Genomic DNA, 25,600 nt, shown 5'->3' with positions numbered 1-25,600 from the left:
GGAAATAGGATTAGCTTTCTCCCCTATCCTAGGCAGATTTATCAGTCCCTGAGTTCACATCCACTACAGGAACGAAGTAATCCAGACTTTGGGGATGGTACCAGAAGATCGAAGAAACGACTATCTCCCAAACTGACAAGTGAATTACAGCTTGTGGAATGTAGCCTATGAATCACGTCTTTAAAAGTCCCCTGTTCCTGTTGATGGGCAGAATTAAAGCCTTTGGGACAGGAGTCCCCTATGTTTCTCCTTTGCTAGCAAAACAATAAACCTTCTTTTTCCTTTTTCTCAAAACTGTGTCCTCCTTATTGGACTGGCATTGGGCACAAGGACGGAGCTTTCAGCAACAGTAGTATTGACTTTTTTCTGGAATCTGTAAGATTAAATAGTTATCTTTTCTGAATAAAATAATTTAAAATACAAGAAGTATAAAGAAAAGTAGCTTTATTTATGTAATTTAGAAAAATTGATTGTAGTGTTAGAATTTGTCAAATTTTTTCCATTCTGAACAATTTACAAGAGTATTTATATACAAACATAATAAAATAGAGTATATCACACATTGTTCTTCCTTGAATCAAAGTGTTTCTCAATTCTGCACATGCCTCTATCACTTCAGATTGTAATTTTTAACAGGGAAATAAATGCTTTATTTGACATAGTGTTTGATTCACACAGTATAATAACAGTGAAGTGGAAGGAGAATCAATTATCATGAACAGAGTTAAAAAATATTTTTCAACCAATACTTTATCATTAGTTTATTTTCTGTATTAAAATATGTTTCATGTTAAAAAAACATACTTGTATTCACTGATGATCTAAATTTGTTTTACTAAATTTGGCATTTATATAAACCCATAATTGATCTAATAAATACAATATAGATAAGAGTCTTTATTAAACTCATCAATATAAACGTTTGCCAAAAATGAAAATGAAAAAAACTGTTAGGAACAAAGGTCACAGAAAATACGTGTGAGAAATAGTGCAGTGGACAGGCCCTATTCTATTTAAAATGAGTAAAGCTTTCATTTTGTGAATGCAATACACATTAACCCAAAGTATGTGAGATCTTGATATTTGTAGATATCAGATCTTATGTCACACTTTGGGGCTATAATTAATTTGTATCATTATATATCGGATAATTGAAAAACAAATTTCTAAATAGCTCTTTAGTCATTCATCTTCCTGGACAAATCCAATAAAGTTTAATACTATTACTGAATAAAGCAGAATTTTCAATTAGCAACTGGGATATAATATAAGTACAGATAATTTATACTAGAGTGAATCTATATCTGTCAAGAATTAAGCATAACACATGTATATGGATTGACAGAAGAAATTCATTTCATTTTTGAAGCAGTGGACTGTTTAGTTCTTTAGCACTTTTTTTAAATATTTATTTTTTAGCTTTAGGTGGACACAATATCTTTATTTTATTTTTATGTGGTGCTGAGGATCGAACCCAGTGCCTCATGCATGCCAGGTGAGCCATATCCCTAGCCCCTTTTTAGCACTTTTTTGAAATTCCTGGCAAGAATTATAACAATTCTACTCACTTATGAAATGGAAAAACAGACAAAAAAAAAAAAAAAAAAAAACAACCACAAAAAATGTTAGGTTTGCTGTCACTTTGCAAAGTCACAGCTATTTAAGTTAAAACAATCCACTAGATCTCCAAGTGCACTTGTGTCTAAAATTTCACTTTTGTCCCCAAAGGAAAGGAAATAATCAAGTATTAGATTAAGGTGCTTACTGTTTCAAAAACAATTAACATCAGAGAAAATTGGTCTTTAATTGGATGCTTGAATTATTTCCAGGGTTCTTAGTATGTTTAGATGATGGTAACTTGACTTTGATACTTTCCTGATTGCCCTTAATAGCGGCCTCAAGGCGGGCTTTCAGGGCTGGAGAAGAAGCCATTACATTTTTAAAAACTGATGAATACTGAGGCCCAATCTGCATGAGATTTTGCAAAGCAAAGTCATGTAGATTTCTCATTATTGAAGTTGCTGATCCCAGGGCATTCTCATCCAAAAGGAAGGAAATGAGAATGGGCAGAAGGCATGCCACCAGCTGAGAGCCTAAAAAATAAACAAAGAAGTTCAGAAAACAAAAATGTTCATTGTACAAGGTGGCAAAAGGACTTGATCTTCCCACATTTTTCTTACAGGGAGGAAAACAATTTTTCTCATCTCTTCTCCCAAATCACCACTAAAATATTAATACCTGGGATTAATATAACAACTGTCTTAATGTGACTAATTTAAATAACATTGAAATTCTTACTTTAGAGGAATTCTGAAATATCAGAATGCTGGCACTTACGATGCTGTTCTTCAGCAATGATAATCAATGATTCCAAGACCTTTATGCCTTCTTGAAAAATCTGAAGCTCAGTAGTATCTTCAGGTTTTCTCTTGTCTATTTCCTGTAGTTTTTCCACAATAGAGGATGCTAAAGAATAAATGTATGGGTAGGAAACAGCTGGATTTGGATACTGAAAAATGGAATGGAGGAGCTGATAGGTCTTGACTTGTACCTAATGAGGAAAGAGACAAGAAAAATATAAATTGTAAATTTTAGAAAAGTCCCTAACACAAACAAACAAATCTCTGAAGACTCCTGGTACTTAAAATGAATTCCACTATTGTGTATAATTATAATGTACCAATAAAAGAAAAAAAAACTCCTTGAAATTAAAGTTGCAGAAGTATTTAAATTTATTTCTAATTTAATTTTGGAAGTCCAAGTATTAACAGATATTGAAATTTGGGGAGAGTTTTTAATTAGCAATAATCACACCTTAAATAAACCTCATTTGGCTACAATACTGCCACTGTGCAAAGCTAGTAAAGTAACAGTGGTCCACTTTTATGCTTTGAAAATAGCCCTTGCTGCTTTGCTACTGCAACTTTTAAAGAAAAAAAAAATATATATATACATACATTTTTTAGTTGTTGATAGATTTTTTATTTTGTTTATTTGTGGTGCTGAGAATCAAACCCAGTGCCTCACACATGCTAGGCCAAGTGCTCTGCCACTGAGCTACCAACCCAGCCCTATAATTTATTTTCAAAAGAAAATGTTTCTTTTTCTTCCTCTCTTTGTGCTCCTCCCTAATCTCTCCCCCTCCTTAATCTCAGGGGAAACAGGATTACCTTTCTTCCCCATCCCAGGCAGAGTAATCTGTGCTTGAGCACATACCCATCACAGGTATGAAGTAATGCAGATTAGGAAATGGCACCAGAAGATCTCAGAAATGACTATCTCCCAAATGAAGAAGTGAATTATAATTCCAATAGAGAATTATGGAATGTAGCCTTTGAATCACCTCTTTAAAAACTCCCTGTTCCCCATGGTGGGTAGAATCACAGCCTCTGGGACAGGAGTCACCTGTGCCTCTTTGCCAGCAAAGCAATAAACTTCTTTTTTTTTGGGCTGGGAGTGTGACTAAGTGGTAGTGTGTTTGCCTAGCAGGTGTGAGGCACTGAGTTCGATTCTCAACACTACATATAAATAAATGAATAAAATAAAGGTCCATCAACATCTAAATATATATATGTATATGTATGTGTGTGTATTTTAAAAAATCATTTAAAAAACAAAACAAAACCTTCTTTTTCCTTTTTCTCAAAAACATGTCCTCGTTATTGGATTGGCATGAGAACAAGGACCAAGTTTTTGATAAGAGTGTTCAAACCTGATGCTAAGAAGAGCTGTAACAATGTGGAGTGAGAAGCGGTAGGGGAGGATAACTATGAGTGGTTACTTTTTCTTCTTTTCTCTAGTTCCCATTTTCTTGCTCATTTAAAAAAATTTACTCTCCATAAAGTACAGTAAGAATAGACCAAAAACAAATCACATACATTGGATGTACAAATGTTATGGTCTGAAGACTTTAAGGAACCCTGACTAAACTGCACTAATTATGTGTCACCACATGTCAGAACCACCACTTGGAGATGACTACACAAAGCTCCTGCAGGCAGCAGCAACAAATGGGACAGAACAAGAAATGACTATACATCAGATATATAAGTCATTTTTTAGTGAGAGATAATTTGGTTCCTATGTCTTTGGGAATAAATGTACTTTTTGGGTATGGGCTACAACTCTTTCTTTCTTTTTTTGGTGCTGGGGATCGAACCCAGGGCCTTGTACATGTAAGGCAAGCACTCTATCAACTGAGCTATATCCCCAGCCCTACAAACTCATTTTGTAGCACATAAAGGAAAAGGAAAATTAATCTAGCAAATGAAATGGCCATAAAGGAATGGAATCAATTTGTTTTACTGTTTCTGCAACAATTATTATTTCACAATCAAAATCCTAAAGGCATATGCTAGAGTCTCTCTTTTTTAAAAAGGAAACCTACTATAAGCCACAAAATATCTTATAAAAGCCTCTTATTCTATAGCTTGCTCTATCTATTTATCTAACTGTGTGTGTGTGTGTGTGTGGTGCTGCGAATTGAACCCAAGGCCTTGGGCATGTGAGGCAGGGACTCTACCAACTGAGCTATATCCCCTATATCCCCAGTCCCAATAAAAATTTTTTTTTTTTAAAGAGAGGGGGGGGGAGAGAGAGAGAGAGAGATAGATAGATAGAGAGAGAGAGAGAGAGAGAGAGAGAGAGAGAGAGAATTTTAATATTTATTTTTTAGTTTTCGGTGGACACAACATCTTTGTTTGTACGTGGTGCTGAGGATCGAACCGGGGCGGCACGCATGCCAGGCGAGCGCGCTACTGCTTGAGCCACATCCCCAGCCCCCCAATAAAATCTTTATATCAATAAAATTTCTAGAGTGACATCAACTTTAAAATGCCTTCATTTCAAATTTTGCTTTTTATCATTTTCTCACTTTCTCCCCCTTAGGGTAGAGGAATAAAGACCAGTATTATTTGGCTTTGTTTTCCAAGAACAGGCATTAATATCAAATCTAAAAATAAAAAACTGTTGTCTGATACTTGGAAGCCAAAAAAATCACAAAGAAAAGTTTTGTAAAAGCCTTACAAACATCTCTCTACTAAGACACTTACCATAGGATCTTTTATCTCAAGAGCAGCCTTAAATTTCTCAATGCAGCTCCTCTGAAGGCATGGGATGGTAGTTACTTCTGGACTGGTAGACAAAATAAATACTGTGATAGCAGTAAGTAGACTGACTTCATCAAGTTCTTGATGTGTTCCATCAACTAAAGAGAAATGATCTATTAGAACAGATTATACTGACTGCTCTATGTATCTATGAGAAGCTGTCTTTAGCTTGGTAGCAATAATTTTCTTTGTGACTACAACAGATATAGGTAATTTTGATTGACAAAGTTAAAAACCCTGACAAATATTGTAAGTTTTAATATGTGAATTATAAATAATTCTAAGAGCCAAAAATTACCAAAGCTATTGTACAGACACCAACAAATACATATGTACTAGCACTGGCGATGTAGCTCAGTGGTGGAGCACTCGCCTAGCACATGCGGGGCCCTGGGTTCAATCCTCAGCATCACGTAAAAATAAAATAAAGGTATTGTATCCAATTACAACCAAAAAACCAAATATTTAAAAAAATTACACATGTACATTTACTAGTTTTGTGATTTTAGACATTTAAATCTGTCTTTGAGGATTAAATGAGTTAGAATATGTGCTACACATTATGTTCAATATGTATTAGCTTTAATTATTTTTCTTCTGTTTTGAAGATGGTATCTCACTGTGTTGCTCAGGTTGGCCTTGAACTGGGCTGAAGGGACCCTTCTGTTTCAGCCTGTCATGTAGCGAGACTACAGGTATGTGCCAACATGGTTGACTTATTATTTTTTCTGTGCAGCAACACTAACACACTTGGGCAATTGTTTTTTTTTCTTTGTTAAGTATTTTGACAATAACATATACCAAGTGAAAATGCCTTAGCACTCAGTCTACACATATTACTTATCAATAGCAGAGAAAAACCTGAAAATAGCTGTGGATACCACAACTACTTGAAGGGATTCTGTATTAGAAGTAATCCATCTTCATTTTCTAAAATCATATTCTCATTAAATAATTTTAACTAACCTATTGTGAAAAATCAATGTTATCTGAAAAGAAAGGGTGTGAAAAATTCAACTCATTAAATTGTTTAGGAACGAGCTGTTAATTGTAAAGAAATGACATAAACAAATAGTAGCTCTGGTCACATTCATTCAACAAATAAAATAATTAAGAAATATTATGTTTCAGTTAGCCTTCTTTTAGGCACTGAGAATACAATTACAAAGAAGCCATACCATAAACTGGGAAGTCAATAAATAATTTCCAGCTACCAACAAGGTCCATGCATATAAAAACTATATTAAGAAACCCATAGAGGGGCTGGAGTGTAGTTCAGTGGTAGAGTGCTTGCCTAGCATGTGTGAGGCCCTGGGTTCATCCCAAGCATTGCAAACAAACAAATCATAGAAAGCAACCTAGACTAACTGATATTGTGTGGTCAGAGAAAACCTTGAGGAGATAATACCTGGGCTGATACCTCTAAGAGACACTAGCAATGAAAGCAAAATTTTATGAATGAGTGGAATCTTTCTTTTAGACATCAGAGCAGTTTTAAGATAAAACAGGCACATGGGTAACATTTAAAGTTAAAATTATAGCACTGCTGTAAGTACTTAACTGTACCCTAAACCCTTACATCAGAGAGTATCATGAAATAGGTATTCTTATTCATTCTCTCTCTCTCTGGTGGTTCTGGGGATTGAACCCAGGGGTAATCTACCACTGAGCTACATCCCCAATCCTTTATTTTTTTATTTAAATATTTTTTAGTTGTCAATGGACCTTTACTTGTTTGTTTGTTTGTTTATTTATTTATTTATATGCGGTGCTGAACCCAGTACCTCATACATGCTAGGCAAGCGCTCTACCACTGAGCCACAACTTCAACCCCTTTTTGTTATTTATTTATTTTTGAAACCAAGAATTGAAGCCAGAGGTACTGAACCACTGAGTCATGTCCGTATATCCCTAGCCCTTTTTAGTTTTTATTTTGAGACAGGGTTCAGTAAGTTATTTAGGGCCTCACTAAGTTGCTAAGGCTGGCTTTAAACTTGCAATCCTCCTGCCTCAGCTTCTTGAGTTGCTGGGATTTTAGGTATTTTATTATTATTTTTTTATAACTTTACTTTTTTTATGTGGTGCTGAGGAACAAGCCCGGTGCCTCAAAGGTAGCCCCTGGCTAGTATTATTATTATTTTTTGAGGATGGCTTGGATTCTTCCTGCCTTAACTCCTGGAATAGATAGGATTACAGACATATACCACCATGCCTGGCTTCTTTATTCCACTTTATGGATTACAAACAGAAATTCAGTCATTTCCCCAAAAACTACACAATTAGTAAGGCAGACAGTTTGATTCCAGACAGTAAACTATTTACACCATGTGGTTGTATTGCTACCCACACAGCACAGTTAATTTCAGTCATTATTTATGGCAACTTGAAACTGCAACATACTCAATCAGTTTAGTAAAAATGTCTTTTTATTCTTGGTAAGATAAAGTTCTTTTGTGTTCCTCTTTCCATTTTTTCCAAAATTTCTTTAATCCCACTTTTTCTTTTCTTTTTTTTTTTTTTGGTACTGGGGATTAAACTCATGGGCATTTAATCACTGAGCCACATCCCCAGCCCTTTTTATATTTGGAGACAGGGTCTCACTAAGTTAATTAGGGCCTTTCTAAGGTGTTGAGGCTGGTTTTGAACTTGTGATCCCTCTGCCTCAGCCTCCTGAGTTGCCAGGATTACAGGTGGGAGCCACTGTGTTTGGCTTACTCCCACTCTTTTCCCTAGAATAAATGTAAAGTTCCCTTAGCAGTAGCCCTATGGAAGAATTCTGGGTGGTAAGGAACTGAGACTTCTTGCTAATAGTCATCTGGGAAACTGCCTCTCTGCCTGGTGTTCTGGCTTTCTTAACAGTAACATCATGAGAGACCCTGAGCTAGAACCATCTGGCTAAGCTGCTCCTGAATCCCTGATCCAGTGAAACTGTCAGATAATAAATGTCTACTGTTTTAAGTCACTCAATTTTGAGGCATTTGTTATACAGCAAATGTTTTACATCATTATTGGTACCTTTAAATTTCTTAATAGTCAGTCTTAGTCTCATTCCCTCAAATACAACCAAAAACCCCATTTGTGTGTGTGTCTGTGATCAAAGAGGTAAGCTCTCCATAACCTTCAACATAAAAAACCTACTTTCCATACTTAACCTCCTGTTCTTTCCCCTATTTCAGCAGAGATTAATCTTCCTAAATGCTCTGTGAATTTTATTCTTGCTTAGAGAGGGACACTGCTTTCTTTTTTGGTATTTTAAATTCCAGACCCCTCTCTACATTTTTTTCTCCCCATTAAATATGAACTCATGCTAGAGTTTCAGAGAAATTCCTTAACCCTGTTCATTCCCTTTAGCTGTTTCTCTTTTTCCTATGAAGAGGAACCTGTGTGTGTCTTCCCCTTTCCTCAGCTCTCCTTTGTTCTTCAACAGGGTCCTACTGCCATACTGCTTATCTTTTCTACAGCATCTCATACTGCTGAACACTCCCTCTCTATTAAAACTCTCTTTTCTTTGACTTCTCTGACTGCACTATCTTCTGAATCTCTTTCTACCTTAATTCTGGCTCTTTTCTTTTTCCATAAACTCAAATTGGGTAAATTGTAATATTTATAAGCAGGACAAGGAAAGTAGGGATAAAGTATGTCTGAAGACTTTTTACAATCACTATAATATACTACTAAAAATAAAAATTACATAACTGGAGCTGTGGGTGTATATTAGTTGTAGAGCACTTGCCTATCCTGCACAAAGCTCTGGATTTTATCACCACACTGAAAAAACAAGATAAAACAAAAACAAAAACAAAACACACAAAATTCACATAACAATAAGATAAAAATATTTAGTGGATGGGGAAAATAACATTGATTATCATTTATTGATAAATGATAAGTAATAAACAAGATGCTTTTTATACATTGTTACTGTGCTAACAATTTTGTGCAACATAATATCATTATTGGGTTCCCTGTGAGTGCATCTGTAATCCTAGCTACTCTGGAGGCTGAGGCAGGAGGATAGTGAGTTTAATGCCAGCCTGGGCAATTTAGTGATGGCCCATCTAACAAACAAACAAAAAACCCCAAACCAAAATAAAAACATAATATCCTGATTTATTAATGAGAAAACTATAGCTCAGGGTAAGTGGGTAACTTGTCCAGTCCCTTAGCTAGTAAATCCTGAGATGTTGGGTTAGATTTATCTTATTTATTTATTTTTAATATAAATGGACACAATACATTTATTTTATATGGTGCAGGGGATTGAACACAGTGCCTCACACTTGGTAGACAAGCGCTCTACCACTGAGACCCAGTCCCAGCCCTATCTTATTTTACATGTATAATGTATGTCTTATGCATTTTTCAGTTTATGGCATGTACTGAAAAGTTGAAGCATACTACATTTTATTTATCTATCTATTTTAGTACAGGGGATTGAACCCAGGGGTGCTTAATTAATCACTGAGCTACATCCCCAGCCCTTTTGTTTTTTAAAATATTTTTTAGTTGTCAATGGATCTTTATTTTATTTATTTATATGCAGTGCTGAGACTCAAACCTAGTGTCTCACATGTGCTAGGCAAGTGCTCTACCACTGAGCCACACCCCCAGCTACCTCCAGCCCTTTTTATGTTTTATTTTGAGACAAGGTCTAAATTGCTTAGAGCCTTTTTAAATTGCTGAGGTTGGCTTTGAACTTGCAATCCTCCTGCCTCAGCCTCCTGAGTTGCTGGGATTACAGGTATGCACCACTGTGTCCAGCTATTCACATTTTAAATAAGCACTACATCTAAAGGTCCTTCACAACAATATATAAAGTCCCTGTTATTCAGTTGCATTAAAGGTTAAAGATACTAAAATGTATACATACCTTCTAAACACATAATACTGTCTTTTCTAGGTAAAAATGACAACCATGATCAAATAAGTACCTTATTCTCAAAAAACTGTTCCTCTCACTTTTTTAAACAAACTGAACAAATGCTTCCAAAGAGCCTTAATACCTGGATTCCAACAATCAAGAACTGTTGTTAAAGCACTTCGAAGAAGATCAGTCCAAGCGGTGTGACTCTTTTCTGCCCGGGCCATGGGGGAAGATAATATTCCTTTCAGAGCCTGAAGTGAAGCTGCAACCGTTGAAGATAACTGGCCCCCAGGTAACTTTACTGCAGTTTCTCTGAGGACTCCAATTGTGAGGTACAATATAGTAGGGAGAATTGAGATGCTTCCTATAAGATAAAATTTTAAAAACAATCTAGATTTTAGTCAATATGAATATACAGAGTTCCTAAAAGTCATCAATAAATAAGATAGTGTCAGAGATTTCTAGCTTTTAAATTATTTCTTGGAATTGGCTCAATGGAAGAGTGTATGCTTAGTATACACAAAACCCAGCATACATGCAAGTTATTTTTCATAAAATATTATAATTATATAAGATAATTGAAATAACTCATAAGATTTTAAGGCTAGAATAAATTTTTTTAATTCACTTTTTATTTGCTATCACTCTCAGATGTTGCTGCATTATTATTATTTTTTGTGGTGCCAGGAATTGAATCCAGGGTTTCATGCATGCCATGCAAGCACTCTACCACAGAGCTATATCCCCAGCCCTGGAATAAATTTTGATAGGTATAACTGGAGATATTTAAATTGTATCATTTAGTATCCTTAGTATCAGTATGAATTTGTCATCTTTTTTTTTATTAGTTACACATGACAGTACAATGAAATCATTATACACTGTCATCTTATTTGGTATTTGATAAACAAATTTATTTTATCTTCTTGCTGTGGTAAAACATAAGAAAATTTACCATTTTAATCACTTTTATAAAATATTCATTTTTTAGTTGTAGTTGGACACAATACCTTTATTTTATTTATTTTTATGTGGTGCTAAGGATTGAAACTAGGACCTCGCATATGCTAGGCAAGGGCTCTACCACTGAGTCACAACTTCAGCCCCCCATTTCAACCATTTTTAAAATATTTATTTATTTATTTTTTAGTTGTAGGTGGACATAAAATCTTTATTTCATTTTTATGTGGTGCTGAGGATCGAACCCAGTGCCTCATGTGTGCTAGGCGAGCATACTACCACTGAGCCATAACCCCAACCCCATTTTAATCATTTTTAAGTGTACAATCCAGTTGCATTGAGTATGTTCACAATGTTGTATAACTGTCACTACTATCCATTTGAATTTTATTATCTTTTTCAAGGAGATTGTGGAGATCCACTCAATATGAATTATTCATTTTTCAGTCCACTAAGAAACTGAAAAGTCAGTTCTAATTAGGATGAACATGAAGAAACTAAAGTTAAAATGGTCAACTCAACTTTCCTGGAGACCAACAAGCCTGTTTAGTGTATTTTTACCTCTAATCCTCTGCTAGTCACTTTTCTTTTTGTTACTCTTGGTGTGGGAGTACAAATTTTTTTATTTTTTATTTTTGTACCAGCAATTGAACCCAACCCAGGGGCACGTAACCACTGAGCCATATCCACAGCCCTTTTTATTTTTTGAGTCAGGGTCTTGCTAAGTTACTGAGGTTGCCCTTGAACTTGCAATCCTCCTGCCTCAGCCTCCCAAGCTGCTGGGATTACAGGCGTGTGCCACTACTCTTGGCAAAGTACAAATCTGTGTGAAAGAACAAGGAGTAAAAGTTTTAATTCAAATTGAAGTTTAAAATCATGAGGTTAAAAATAAATAGCATATAAATTGGTCATAACACATTTAAGCAGAAATATGGCTACCAATTAAGAAGTATATATTAAGTACTAAGTACCTGTTATGTGCTAGATTTTTGTAGACCACAACATTTAGTTTTTTTTTTTTGAATGTTTTTAATATTTATTTTTTTTTAGTTTTCAGCGGACACAACATCTTTGTTTATATGTGGTGTTGAGGATCGAACCCAAGCCACATGCATGCCAGGCGAGCACGCTACCGCTTGAGCCACATCCCCAGCCCAACATTTAGTTTTGATCAAGACACAAATATATGTATAATATGTATAAGTAATAATCAAAGACATAAAATGTCATTGGCAGATAAAAGCTATAGATCTATATATAGAAAAAAAATCTGTATATTCCTGATAAACAAAACTCAGTATGTGCTAAATAGTAAAGATTTTACAGATGATCTAGGGCTGAAATTGGACTATTCTTTTTTTTTTTTGGGGGGGGGAGGGTGTTGTGATTGAATCCAGGGCCACAAGCATGCTAGGCAAGTGTTCTACCAATGAATTACATCCTCAGTCCTGGAGTTGAATTTTGAAGAAAGAAAACAATTTATAAAGTAGAGGAACTAGGCATGGTGGTACTTGCCTGTCATTCCAGAGATTCAGGGAACTGAGGCAGTAAGATTCCAACTTGGAAGGCCAGTCTAAGCAATGTAGTGAGACACTATCTAAAAAAATAAAAGGACTGGGATAAAGGTCAGTGATAGAGCACCTCATTGAGTGATAGGCTCAATCCCCAGTCCTATGGGATAGAGTAATTTTGGATCAAGGAATAGCATGGATAACAGCACAGAACAAGGATGAACACAAATACGTCTGGGTTTAGGATTTCCACAGAAGCAATCAGGCAAAGGAAGTAAGGCCTGAAGCAACTTAGTGAGATCCTGTCTCAATATAAAAAATAAAAAAGGACTGGGATGTGGCTCAGTAGTTAAGTGGCCCTGGTTCAATTCTTGTTACCAAAAAAAAAAAAAAAAAAAAAAAGCAACAGCTCAGTAGAGCTATGTGGAAAGTCTTAAATCCTATGTTAAGGTATATGAGGCTGGGGACAGAGCTCAGTGGTAGAGCACTTTCCTAGCTTGCGTGTGAGGTCTTGGTTCAATCCTCCTGCCTCCACACACAAACAAGAGGAGGAAGAGGAGATGGGCCAGGTGCAGTAGTGCATGCCTATAGTCCCAGGGGCTTGTGAGGATGAGGCAGGAGGATTATGAGTTCAAAAGTCAGCCTTAGCAAATTTAGGGAGGCTCTAAGCAACTTAGTGAGACTCAGTCTCTAAATAAAATATAAAAAGGTCTGGGAATGTGGCTCAGTGGTTAAACACCCTTAGTTTCAATCCCTGGCATTCCCTCCCCCCCCAAAAAAAAGAGGAGGAAGAGGAAAAGATTAGCAACTAAATTCCATACCTTCAGGAGAGCACACTGCAGGAAGTTCAGAGATGATAACCAATGCAGCCGAAACCAATCTACTTCCATCTTCTGACAGTATTTGTGGCTTTGAAGCTTTTACTCCTGAGCTACCTGTCAATTTAGGATTTAGTTCTGGGAGCTGTCTAACAAGAATGCATACACACAATTCAAGTGTTGCAAAAACCAAGGACTTCCCAGGCACAAGTCCTCCGGTGTCTTTTCCCTCTCCAAACTCTGGTAGGGTTTCCTTTTCTGCAGCCCCATCATCAACTGAAAGACAGGAAAAACAGAGTTTAGTAAATAATTTGTGCCAGCTTTATTTCTGGTAGATGACAATTTAATTCCTTTCTGTATAGGTAACATATTCTTTTTAACCTTTATTTATTTATTTTTATGTGGTGTTGAGGAATGAATTCAGTGCCTCACATGTGCTAGGCAAGTGTTCTACCACTTAGCTACAATCCCAGCCCCTAGGTAACATATTTTATAGCTAGTCTTGGGTATTAAAAAAGTTATGGATAAAAAAATCCTTACAACCTTGTCAGCCCTTAAATATTGCCTATTAAACCTCTTTCCATTAAGAATGTGAATATGGCCAAGCATGTTGGTGCACACTTGTAATCCCAGCAGCTCAGGAGACTGAGGCAGGAGAATCTCAAGTCAAAACCAGCCTCAGCAACTTCACGAGGTGGTAAGCAGCTCAGTGAGACTCTATCTTTAAATAAAATACAAAATAGGGCTGGGGATATGGCTCAATGGTCAAGTGCTGGAGCTCTAACAATGAGTTTGTCACCTGAGGTACTGGTAGTGGCGTTTTGTTTTTTTTTTTTTTTTGGGGGGGGTACAGGGGACTGAACCCAGAGGCACTTAATTACTGAGGCACATTTCCAGCCATTTTTTTTTTTTTTAAATTTTGAGACAGGGTCTCTGTAAGTTGCTTAGGGCTTCACTAAGTTGTTGAGCCTGGCTTTGAACTTGGAATCCTCCTGCCTCAGTCTCCTGAGTCCGTGGGATTACAGGTGTGGGCCACCACGCCTGGCTATGGTTAGATGGAATTTCCTAATATATGTAGAAATCAATTGAATGGAAGGAGATTCTATGGTCAAATGAAATCTTAAAGGACAAATCTAACAAAGTCATGTTGGATGTGTAAACAACAGTTTGTGTACCCAAGACATTAATAATTCTTTCCATGTACACTGGTGCAACTAAAACAAACACTCTAGCAGTATAAGGGACTTTTTTCCTCCCAAGTTTTGTTAAAGTTCTCTCTCTCTTTTGATACCCGGGATTGAACTCAGGGGCATTTAACCACTGAGCCACATTATCAGTCCTTTTCTGTGTTTTATTTAGAGACAGGGTCTCACTGAGTTGCTTAGGGCCTCACTAAATTGCTGAAACTGGCTTTGAACTCAAAATTCTCCTGCTCAGTCTCCAGAGCCACTGGGATTATAGATGTGCACCACTGTGCCTGGCTAAAGTTCTCTTTTTCCCAAAGAATAATGGCTTGAATACTGACAATATCCAAGCTAACATGAAGAAGAGAATGAGAGGATTTAAAGCCATGTCTATAGATGCTCAATTTTTATCCTATACACAATATATTATCAAGACTACATAAAGTAATACTTTAAAAGTTAATGATGCTATGTGATTCATTTGGCATTAAGGGTTAACACTTACCTTCTGCGCTTCGTCTTTTCTCCTTCACATGTTCTTGAGCAGCACAGATAATCTGCCTTACCACTTCAAGTGAAGCCAATTGAATGGAAGGTGATTCTCTGGTTAAAATTACTCGATGCAGCACATTCAGCAACTCAATACCCAAATCCTATCATAGAAAACAAGTAGTGGATAGGACATTATATATCATTGTGTTTTGTTTTCGGTAAAATATACCAGTGTTAAATGTCATTTTGACAAAATTCAGAAAAAGAGAATATGACATATTGCTTATAAAAAATAAGGATGTTAGTGTAATAAAGTTACAAACAATATTAAACCAACTCCAGACTGTTTTGTCCAGTCTTTGTGGGAGATGGTACTATGACAAAAAATCCTTTCCACATACGTCCTAAACTGGGAAAAATGGAAAGGAAATTTCCAAAACAAGATGGGAAACTTAACTAAAGAACACAAAGGCTGACATGTAGATTATTAAATTTACATTAAAGTTTCTACTAATAATGAAGAATGAAGGAGAGGTAGAGCGTTAAAATGGATCTCTTTTTTTTTGAGAAAGAGAGGGGGAGAGAGAGAGAGAGAGAATTTTTAAAAAATATTTATTTATATTTTTTAGTTTTCAGCAGACACAACATCTTTGTTTGTATGTGGTGCTGAGGATCGAACCCAGGCCGCACGCATGCCAGGTGAGCCGCTACCGCTTGAGCCACATCCTCAGCCCCTGGATCTCTTTTTTTAAAGAATAAAATACACTGCTGAGATACTATTTCATTTCTCCTTCTCTTTTTTATTAGTTACTCTGATTGCTTTCCTTTATTTTTGAAAATAATAGAGTAAATCTGTCATTATAATACTTGTTTTAATAGAGAAAACAACACAGAGTTTATGATTTACTTATGTCCAACTCAAGTCTGGTAAGAATCTGCTAATGTTTTAAACCTAGCAAATTATAGTATTAAATAATAGTCTGCATAGAGAAGAAATCAGATCTCCTGTTTACCTTAACACCTGAGTCAATGGCAACAAAATTAATATACTGGATAATACATGAAGCTAACAGTGCCTGCTGAATGCATATTTACCCTTGAGAGAAGCAGCAAAAAGAGTCACATTTTGTATAGCAATTATTTTACCACAGCCACAACTCCACCTACAGGCTAGACAACAGTCTCTTGAAAAGACCTGGTAGGAGAACTTGCCAACAAGAATACTTTAAAATGGATAGTAACTATAAGACCCAATCAGATACTTTCTTGGGAAAATCGAACATAAGATACAAGTGAATGCAAAAATTGGGGTTCACAGAAACAGAGCAAAGAAAGAATACCATGTATACCTAGCAGTTACTGTCCTGGACAATTTAATATGGAACCTTCCTATCACTGCAAAAAGCAGAGACAGAAGTGGCAGCCAGAAGTATGATAGCTCCTGGGTCATCACACATGCTGATGGCATTCTGGTTCCAAGGCCCAGCTGTGCCTTGTAATCTTAAATGATTTCTCTTTTTACTTTTGTGTTAATTTCTGCTTACTGTAGTAATCTGAACATATTTGTATTCCTTGAGATCTACAGAAGCCCCCCAAAAACGAGAAATCACCTGATCACTGCCAATTTTAGATCTGGGCCAAGGAACATCTAAAAGGGCTTGTAATGCATGTAAACATGCAGTAATACTTTCCATGGTTGCATCTGAGCGCAATGAACATAGAAATTCCACACTGATTCCTATAGGAAGCAAAAAGAGAAGGAGGCCACTTTTGAGATTCTTACATCATGAAGTTAAATAATATCCTGTTTTTTTTATAAGATACAAATAAACTTAGCAAAAAGGTAGTACAAATTAAATTACAATGACTTTAAGACCAAAACCCATAAATTAATAATGTTAAGTCTCTTAAATTTTGTTATCTATATAAACACAAAGAATAATTTCAACTAGGCTTGTGTACAATTTGCTTAATTGCTATTAAGTTGTTCAAAGATGCAAAAATTACAATAAAATTGTATTAGGGAAGTTAGTATGTAGAACTTCACAACTCTATTTTGACTAAAATTTGAGTGATTATCATGTATCAGGCACTATACTTTGCATATATCATTTTACTCAATTTTTATAATATGAGATGAAGTAGGTACTATTATTACTACTTTTTCTTTCTTTTTTTTTTCTTTTCCAGTGCTGGGGATCAAACCTAGGGCCTTGCACATGCTAGACAAGCATTCTCCCACTGAGCCACATCCCCCAAAACTATAAAGTTTTTTATTTTTTAGATAGACACAATGCTTTTACTTAATTCATTTATTTTTATGTGGTGCTGAGGATTGAACCCAGTGCCTTACAAGTGCCAAGAGAATGCTCTACTATTGAGCCATACCCTAGCCCTAAAGTCTGTTTTTAAAAAGCTCTCATCCTAAGGCAATTGGAAACAAAAAAATTATTTTTGGGGGGTGGCTAGAGATTTCTAGGGCCTTGCACATGCTAAGTACATTTTCTTCCATCAAGCTATAATCCTAGCCACTAGAAACAATGTTTTTAAATTAAAAAAAAAATTTTTTTAATTGTAGATGGACACAACAGTTTTATTTTGTTTTATTTATTTATGTGGTGATGAGGATTGAACCTAGTGCCCCACACAGGCAGGGCAAGTACTCTACCACCGAGCCACACCCCAGCCCCCCCGGAAACAACTTTTATTTATTTATTTATTTTTAGCTGTCAATGAACCTTTATTTTTATTTATTTACATGTGGTGCTGAGGATCGAACCCAGTGCCTCACACATGCTAGGCAAGCACTCTACTACTGAGTCACAACCCCAGCCCCTTAGAAAAATTTTTAATAGGCTCAAGGATATAGGAATCTAGTCGTTTCTGACCTGGGAATAAAAAAATAACAGCTATGAATCACAAATCTACTTCATGTAATCATTTACCTTTATAACTCATTTTCTTTCTTTCTTTCTTTCTTTTTTTTTTTGAGAGAGCGAGAGAGAGATATTTTTTAATATTTATTTATTTTTTTTTAGTTTTCAGTGGACACAACATCTTTGTATGTGGCGCCTGAGGATCGAACCCGGGCCGCACGCATGCCAGGCGAGCACTCTACCGCTTGAGCCACATCCCCAGCCCCTATAACTCATTTTTATTTCATCAATAATCTGGATTGAACTTAAAGTTTGTTTCCTTAGAACTACATTAAATATGAAAAATTATTTTATTTATTCAAGAAACTGTGTTATCTTAGATACCTCACTTTTTTTTCCATTTTTTTTATAGGTATCTCCTGTTCTGCTTTTTTTTAAAAGAAAAATAAATTTATTTATTTATTCTAATTAGGTTTATATGACAGCAGAATGCATTTTGATTCATTGTACACAACTGCAGCACAACTTTTCATTTCTCTGGGTGTACACACAGTATAGTGTTGCACCATATGTGCAGTCATACAAGTACCTAGGGTAATGATGTCCAACTCATTCCACCATTTTTCCTGCCTCATGCCTCCTCCCCTTTGCCCAATTACAGTTCCTCCATTTTTCCCATTCTCCCCATCTGCCCCGTTATGGCTCAGCATCAACTTATCAGAGAGAATGACACCTCACTTTGTTTTTAAAAAGTTTGTTTGTCAATGGATATATTTTTAAAATTTTATTTATTCATATTTATGTGGTGCTGAGGATTAAAACCAGGGCGTAATACATGTGAGGCAAGCACTCTACCACCGAGCCACTACTCCAGCCCCAAAACACCTCACTTTTAAATGAAGTTCTGGTACAACATTTGCTTAGCATCCATGAGGCCCTAGGTTCAATTCCAGCAACATCACCAAATAAAAAATAAAATCAGTTCTGGGAAAGCTAAATAATGGATCAATTAAACTTCATGAATCTAAAAATCTTACTGATTTTTTTTGTTTTTGTTTTTGGTACTTGGAGTTGAACTCAGGGCCATTCAACCACTGAGCCACATCTCCAGCCTTATTTTGTATTTTATTTAGAGACAGGGTCTTACTGAGTTGCTTAGTGCCTCACTTTTGCTGAGGATGAATTTGAACTCGAGATCTTCTTGCCTCAGCTGCTGGGATCCTAGGCATGCATCATTGCGCCCAGCAAGCTTGCTTTCTTAAAATTTGAAATTGTTGAGAACAGGGAATTGTCCCTCATAATATTGCTATTTTTAATGTATATAGTGAGAAATTCAGAACATTTGTAGCTATGACATGGAGCTTTTAAAAATCACGTGGAAAGAATGACGTTTTTTCATACAAAAATTACTATAATTTATGTGACTGGATACTGAAGCCAACTTACAACAGAATTCTAGATTTAATATAATAAAGTTTTTAATTTTATAAAATATATACAAATTTACCCAGTGACATCAAAGTTCTCACTAATACTTAACAATGAGGTGACAGTCACAAGAAGAGACAGGCAATAAGGTACAACTGAAGATGGTGGCACATGCCTGTAAACCCAGCAGCTTGCAAGGCTGAGGCAGGAGGATCATGAGTTAAAACTCAGTCTCAGCAAAAGCAAGGCATCAAGCAACTCAGTGACACCTTGTCTCTAAATAAAATACAAAATATGGCCAGTTGTGGCTCAGTAGCCAAGTGCCCAAGTTCAATCCCTGGGACCCCCCTGCCAAAAAAAAGAGTAACCCCTCTGGAAGTGCTGGGAAGGAATACTGCCCAAATTATATTGTTATATTATATGCATATTTGAAAACAACAACAAATCCCATCATACGTACAATATAATGTGCCAATAGAAAATATGGAAAGGAGAAGAAAAAAGAGAATAACTCCTTTATGTGGCAAAGCATAATACAAGGCTTAATTTGGACAGAAAAATAACAAAACAACAACAACAACAACAAAAAGACAAAGATTTGATGGGCGTGGTGGCACATGCCTGGAATCCCAGAGGCTCAGGAGGTTAAGGCAAGAGGATTGCAAGTTTGATGTCAACCTTAGCAACTTAGTGAGGCCCTGTCTCAAAATTTAAAAAAAGGCTGGGTATGTGGTTCAGTGGTTAAGTGTACCTGGGTTCAATCCCTAGTACCAAAAATAAAAAAAATTTAAAAATTAAAAAACAAAAAACAAAAACTTGGGGGCTGGGGTTGTGACTCAGTGGTAGAGGGCTTAACTAGCATATGTGAGGCATTGAATTCGATTAGCACTGCATATAAAATAAATGTCCATCAACAACTATACACACACACACACACACACAATAAATAAATAAATAAATAAATAAATAAACTTGTAGTTTATAAACAAATTTGATATTTACTTTTCTTCCTTCTCTCCTCAAGGAAGAAAAGGGGGAAGGGAAGGGAAGGAGGATGGAAGGGGAAGAAAGAGGAAAAGGAGGAGGAGAAGGAGAAAAACCCCTCTGGCATTGTCATCTTGTAAGCTCTTTTACTCACCTAAAATAAGATGGAATCTATCAGTGTAGACATCCTCAGGGGACTTTACAATAGCCCCAGATGATGAATCCTGACACATGGAAGTTGGTGTCACAGGCCTTGAGAGATTAGATGCGCCCTCATCTGGGTCAGCAACAACAAAGCCTGTGCTTGTAAGCCACAAGGCTGTAGCATGGAGAATAAGGGCCCAGGAGTTGTAATAATGCATTTTTGCATTTTCACTAGTCTCTGCTGTATAGAAAGCACCACCTAAAGAAAAATAAGTTAAAAAAAAAGAGAGAATCAAACTGTTTCAGGATAAATAAAAGATTAGTTTACAATACATTTTTTCTTTTCTCTGTTTCAAGATAAAGACCATTTCTATCACTTGCAAAGTTCACTCATATCCATCCTTTTCTATCAGTTCCCTCAAGTCCCAAGGAAGTTACTTTCTGATTGTTATTTTTCTCGTACTGGGGATTGAACCAAGGGTGCTTAATCCCTGAGCCACATCCCCAGCCCTTTTTTATATTTTATTTAGAGACAGGGTCTCACTAAATTTCTTAGGGCCTCATTAAGTTGCTGAGGCTGGCTTGGAACTTGCAATCCTCCTGCCTGAGTCTCCGGAGCTGCTGGGATTACAGGAATGCACCACTGAATCTGGCTTTACTTTCTAATTTTTATCAGGATAGGTGAGTTTTGCTTGTTCTTAGATTTTATATAAATGGAATCATATCTACAGTATGTATGTGTCTGTAATTGACTTATGCTGCCTTACAACATATTTAGAGATTCATTCATGCTGCTATACTATCAAAAATACGTATTTATACACATACATATACATATTCCTTCTCCCCTTGTACCAAAGATTGAATCCAGGGGTACTCTACCACTAAACTACATCCCAAATCAGCGCCCCTCCCCTACTTTTTTTTTTTTTTGTGGTGCTGGGGATTGAACCCAAGGCCTTGTGCATGCAAGGCAAGCACTCTACCAACTGAGCTATAGCCCCATCCCCCAAATCAGTCCTTTTTTATTATTTGTTTTGAGACAGGCTCTTGCTAAATTGCCCAGGCTAGTCTTGAACTTGGATTTCTTTGGCCTTAGCCTTCTGAATCTCTAGGATTATAGTCATGTGCTACCTTACCCAGGTACATGCTATTATTTTGTGTGTTCAATAAAGTTTACTCAAAACTTTAAATAAGAATGCATATTATATGCATCCTTTTGGGACTTGCCTTTTTTTAACCTAATATTATGATTTGAAGATTTATTTATGTTGATATACGTATGTCATTCGTCTTTGTGGTTGAGTTGACAATAAATCAGTTTACCTGCATTTTGTTTCTATCCTTATGCTACTAAAAAGTACAATAAATACTCTAACATTTCTTTGTGTTAAATACCATCAAAATTCTAATAGAACTCAACAGGCTGAATCTAAAATACATATCATGAAATAAAGAGACAATAACAGCCAAGATGCTTTGAGATAACATTAGGAAGAGTAAGAGTGGCTACCAAATATCCAACACATAAAATGGCATTACTAACTTACTATAAAATTAGATTCCTATCTCCTTCCACACTTACACATTCAGTTCAACTAAAATTTAAAATGTAAAAGGAAAAAAAAAGTTTTTTTGGTGCTGGGGATCCCCCCAGGGCTTCATGTATGCTAGTCATAGCACTTTACCACTGAGTCACATTCCCAGCCCTAAAAGGCAAAACTTTAAAGCTGATAGGTCTTATTCAGGTATCAGGTAATACACAAAAACACAAACCATAAGTGACTGATAATTAATTTTAAAGACATAAAAGGACAAGCTAAAGATTGAGAAAATATGTATAAGACATACACTACAAAGGAGCAGAATTAAAATGTATATAAAAGGATTAATGAATCAGTAAGAAAGGGACAAACACCAAAGAGAAAAAAGACAAAGAAAAGATTATGATTAGGATATTTATGGAAAAAGCAACTTACAGAGACTATAAATATACAAAAAAGATCATCAAAGGAAAAAAAACAATGAAATACTATTTTATAATCATAATGATAATATATCATGTTGGGAAGGTGGAAAGAAATAGAAACATGTTGTTGGTGGGCATACAAAATGGTTATAATCACTTCAGAAAGTGATTTGGCAATACCTTATGAGGTGATATGCATGACTTATGACCTCAGGAATGAACTCCTGGGTGTCTACTCTGAAGCAACTCTTGGAGACTCATCCTGTGAATGAAAATTGTTCTGAGGAAAATGCTTCAGATAAACATTATCTGCTAAAGAAGAAGTTTTGGAAATGTTAGTTATTGTCACTCTAGGAAATACCTAATTATTTTACTTCCTTACCATCAACAGGAAGTTGGGAAGCAAATTCTGAAGGCAAAGTTAAAAGAGCAAAATCCTGAAGTGCAGCAAGCCAGAGTCTGCTTAGTGTGCCAAGATCTGTGTAGACCAAGTCAAGCAGTCCATATGATGAATTTGACCCATTTCTGACACTGTCTTCTGAATAGCTGGTAGTTTTCAAAGTTTGCTTGTTGTTTTTATGTCTTTGCACAGCAATTATGTAGACCTGTTAAAGATTAATTTATAAACAGGAAAATCTTGTGTCTGATGAAAAGGTGAGCATAATGAATTTGAAAAATATTGTAATATACAGAAAGCATACATGTGTAACCACACACACAAAACTGGGGTAAAAAGATACACCTGGTAAATATGCTACCACTGTGAACTTAAAAAACCATGATAGCTACAAATAATTTTTCATAGCACTCTTTCTCACTAAGCCGGGTAATGGATGAATCTCAAAAGATGGCTTCAGGCAGCTATCTCTGAACTGAAAAGCTGAAATACTGAAAATGTTTTCATTAAAATTCATTTACATAAATGGATTTATTTTTATTTATTTTTTTTAGAGAGAGAGAGAAGGGAGAGAGAGAGAGAGAGAGAGAGAGAGAGAGAGAGAGAGAGAGAGAGAGAGAGAGAGAGAGTTTTAATATTTATTTTTTAGTTTTTGGCGGACACAACATCTTTGTTTGTATGTGGTGCTGAGGATCAAACCCAGGCTGCACGCATGCCAGGCGAGCGCGCTAATACTTGAGCCACATCCCCAGCCCCCATAAATGGATTTAACATAGACCACAGAATGGTAAACAATTAACATTGTACATAACATATATAACATGTACTGTCCCTTTACCGGCAACACTAAAAAAAATCTGAAAAATATAAGTTCATGATAAACTAATCTAGTGGCAAAACGGACTTAACTCATGTATAATGTCTAGATAGAATGCAGTACAAATATAAAAAATTGTAAGATAGATATACTAATATGTTTGATTATAGAGTCTATGGCATTGCCCCAGACTTCTCAGATGGAGACACAGAATATATACCATAATAGTTTTTAAAAATCCTCCAAATTCTGAATTCCAGATATATCTGGCTCTAAGGATTTCAGATGAAGAATTATGGACTTCAGTTTCATAGAATGTGGGTTAGTCTTTCTTTTACTGAGGAAAGAATAAGAGGAGTTAATGGGCTTAATCAAGAGCCCACAGACTTAAATTATTATAAATAACACCAATGAGCAAAGACTTCTTTCTGTTTTTTTTTGTTTTTTGTTTTTCTTTTTTTTGGTATTGGGAATTGAACCCACTGAGCTACATTCCCAACCCTTTCTATTTTTTACTTTCGGGCAGGGTCTCAACAAGTTGCTTAGGGCCTCATTAAGTTGCTGAAGGTGGCCTCAAACTTGTGATCCTTCTGCCTTAGCCTCGTGGTCTGCTGGGATTACAGGCGTGTGCCACTGTGCCTACTCCAAAGACTTATTTATAAAATAGGTTACAGAATTTGTTTTCTCTAGGAAAATCATATGCTTTCAAAGCATAAAGAGCTGACTGTTAAAGACAATTAGATCCAGGTACTAAATGTAGGCAGAACTACTTCCTAACCAAAGTCTTGTCAATAGTAAATGACCACAAACATTGAGAGTTTACAACCTTAAGGCTTAAAATAGCACTATTGGAGAAAACCCTTTTGTACAGTTGGCTAATTTTCTGAGTTGCAATCTGATTTCATGTATTCATTAAAATGATACATAAACCAAGACTAGCCATGTTTGATAACTATTCAAGCTGGCTTAAATGTATATTCATTATACTATTCTGTCTGCTTTTGTGTATGTTAAAATTTCCATAGTAAACTAACAAATGATATAACTTTGCTCCTGATTAGAAATTAAATAAATATAAAGTAAATATATTATTATAAGATTCCTTTATTCTTAAAAATGAGTGACTGCTACTTAGTATCTGAATGTCATTCTATGAAAGAGCATTAACAAACATTAAAGTATGTGTTATAGAGTTGACAGAACATACAAGCAGTTGCATATATTCAAGAACTGACTTCAATAAAAGTTTATTTTCATTGACTATTAGGACCTTTCTCTGGTTCATAATTGTTCCTGCTTAAAGCAGCAGACAATGAGGACTCTTTTTTCTGTGTGGTGGATCAAACCCCCCTTGTACATGCTAGGTAAGAGAACTATTACTGAATTTTGATCAACATGTTAATTAACATATAAGTAAATGTCATGTTGGAAGTCTTTTTTTTTTTTTTTACTGTTAACTTTTTTTTTTTTTGGTACTGGGGATAGAACTAAGGGGTCTTTAACAACTGAGCCATATCCCTAGCCCTTTAAATTTTTTATTTTGACACAGGGTCTTGCTAAGTTGCTTAGAGACTCATTAAATTGCTGAGGCTGGCCTCAATCTTGTAATCCTCCTGCTTTAGTCTTTCAAGTTCCTGGGATTACAGGTGTGCACCACCATGCCTGGAGATTTACTGTTTCATAAAAGTTAATTTCAGTTGATATCCTAAGGTGTTTATTAATAAATTCCAAAATTCCAGTTACAAATTAAAAAGTACTAACCTCTGCCCAGGCTTTTAAAACAGCTAAGATCTCCATGGTAGAAGCACTTTCATTATATAAGTGACTTAGAGCTTCTTTTCCAGCCTGTATTTTTGTTAATGATGAAACCAGCAACTGATGAACTCTTCGGAGATCACTGAGGTCACTTACAACTCCACTTGCTATCCAGGCACTGCAAACCTGGTTTTTGAGAAAATCAAAAGTTAGATTTAAAAATAAATATTTCTCTTGTGAGTTTAGCAGAGCTCAATGGCATATCAGGAATCTAGTCACTGAAACCATCTTGT

At 35.8% G+C, this 25,600-nt stretch overlaps 1 protein-coding gene and 1 pseudogene across 12 annotated transcripts in view; both read right to left on the bottom strand.

Annotated features, from left to right (window-relative positions):
• Positions 1-427: 427 nt before the first annotated feature.
• Heatr5a (HEAT repeat containing 5A) overlaps positions 428-25,600 on the bottom strand; it is a 121,792-nt gene continuing 96,619 nt past the window's right edge. For 7 of the 12 annotated variants that reach the window (XM_078050251.1, XM_078050256.1, XM_078050254.1 and 4 more), the window contains 10 exons: positions 25,314-25,493; positions 22,721-22,943; positions 20,380-20,628; positions 16,548-16,675; positions 14,951-15,098; positions 13,265-13,537; positions 10,112-10,336; positions 5,052-5,221; positions 2,338-2,551; positions 428-2,093 (listed from right to left, as the gene is read on the bottom strand). In XM_078050251.1, coding sequence (XP_077906377.1) covers positions 1,786-2,093; positions 2,338-2,551; positions 5,052-5,221; positions 10,112-10,336; positions 13,265-13,537; positions 14,951-15,098; positions 16,548-16,675; positions 20,380-20,628; positions 22,721-22,943; positions 25,314-25,493 — 2,118 coding nt within the window. In that variant the 3' untranslated portion in view covers positions 428-1,785. Of the gene's footprint in view, positions 2,094-2,337; positions 2,552-5,051; positions 5,222-10,111; positions 10,337-12,359; positions 12,530-13,264; positions 13,538-14,950; positions 15,099-16,547; positions 16,676-20,379; positions 20,629-22,720; positions 22,944-25,313; positions 25,494-25,600 lie in introns of those variants that run through there. The other 5 variants (XM_040275212.2, XM_040275214.2, XM_040275215.2 and 2 more) reach the window with 3 other exon arrangements.
• On the bottom strand, positions 2,743-2,860 carry LOC120887121 (U4 spliceosomal RNA; annotated as a pseudogene).

This window comes from Ictidomys tridecemlineatus, chromosome 5 (genome assembly GCF_052094955.1).
Source record: "Ictidomys tridecemlineatus isolate mIctTri1 chromosome 5, mIctTri1.hap1, whole genome shotgun sequence".
Taxonomy (NCBI): Eukaryota; Metazoa; Chordata; class Mammalia; order Rodentia; family Sciuridae; genus Ictidomys; species Ictidomys tridecemlineatus.
The sequence above is the reverse complement of the archived record's forward strand: the minus strand, read 5'-3'. Positions and strand labels throughout refer to the sequence as shown.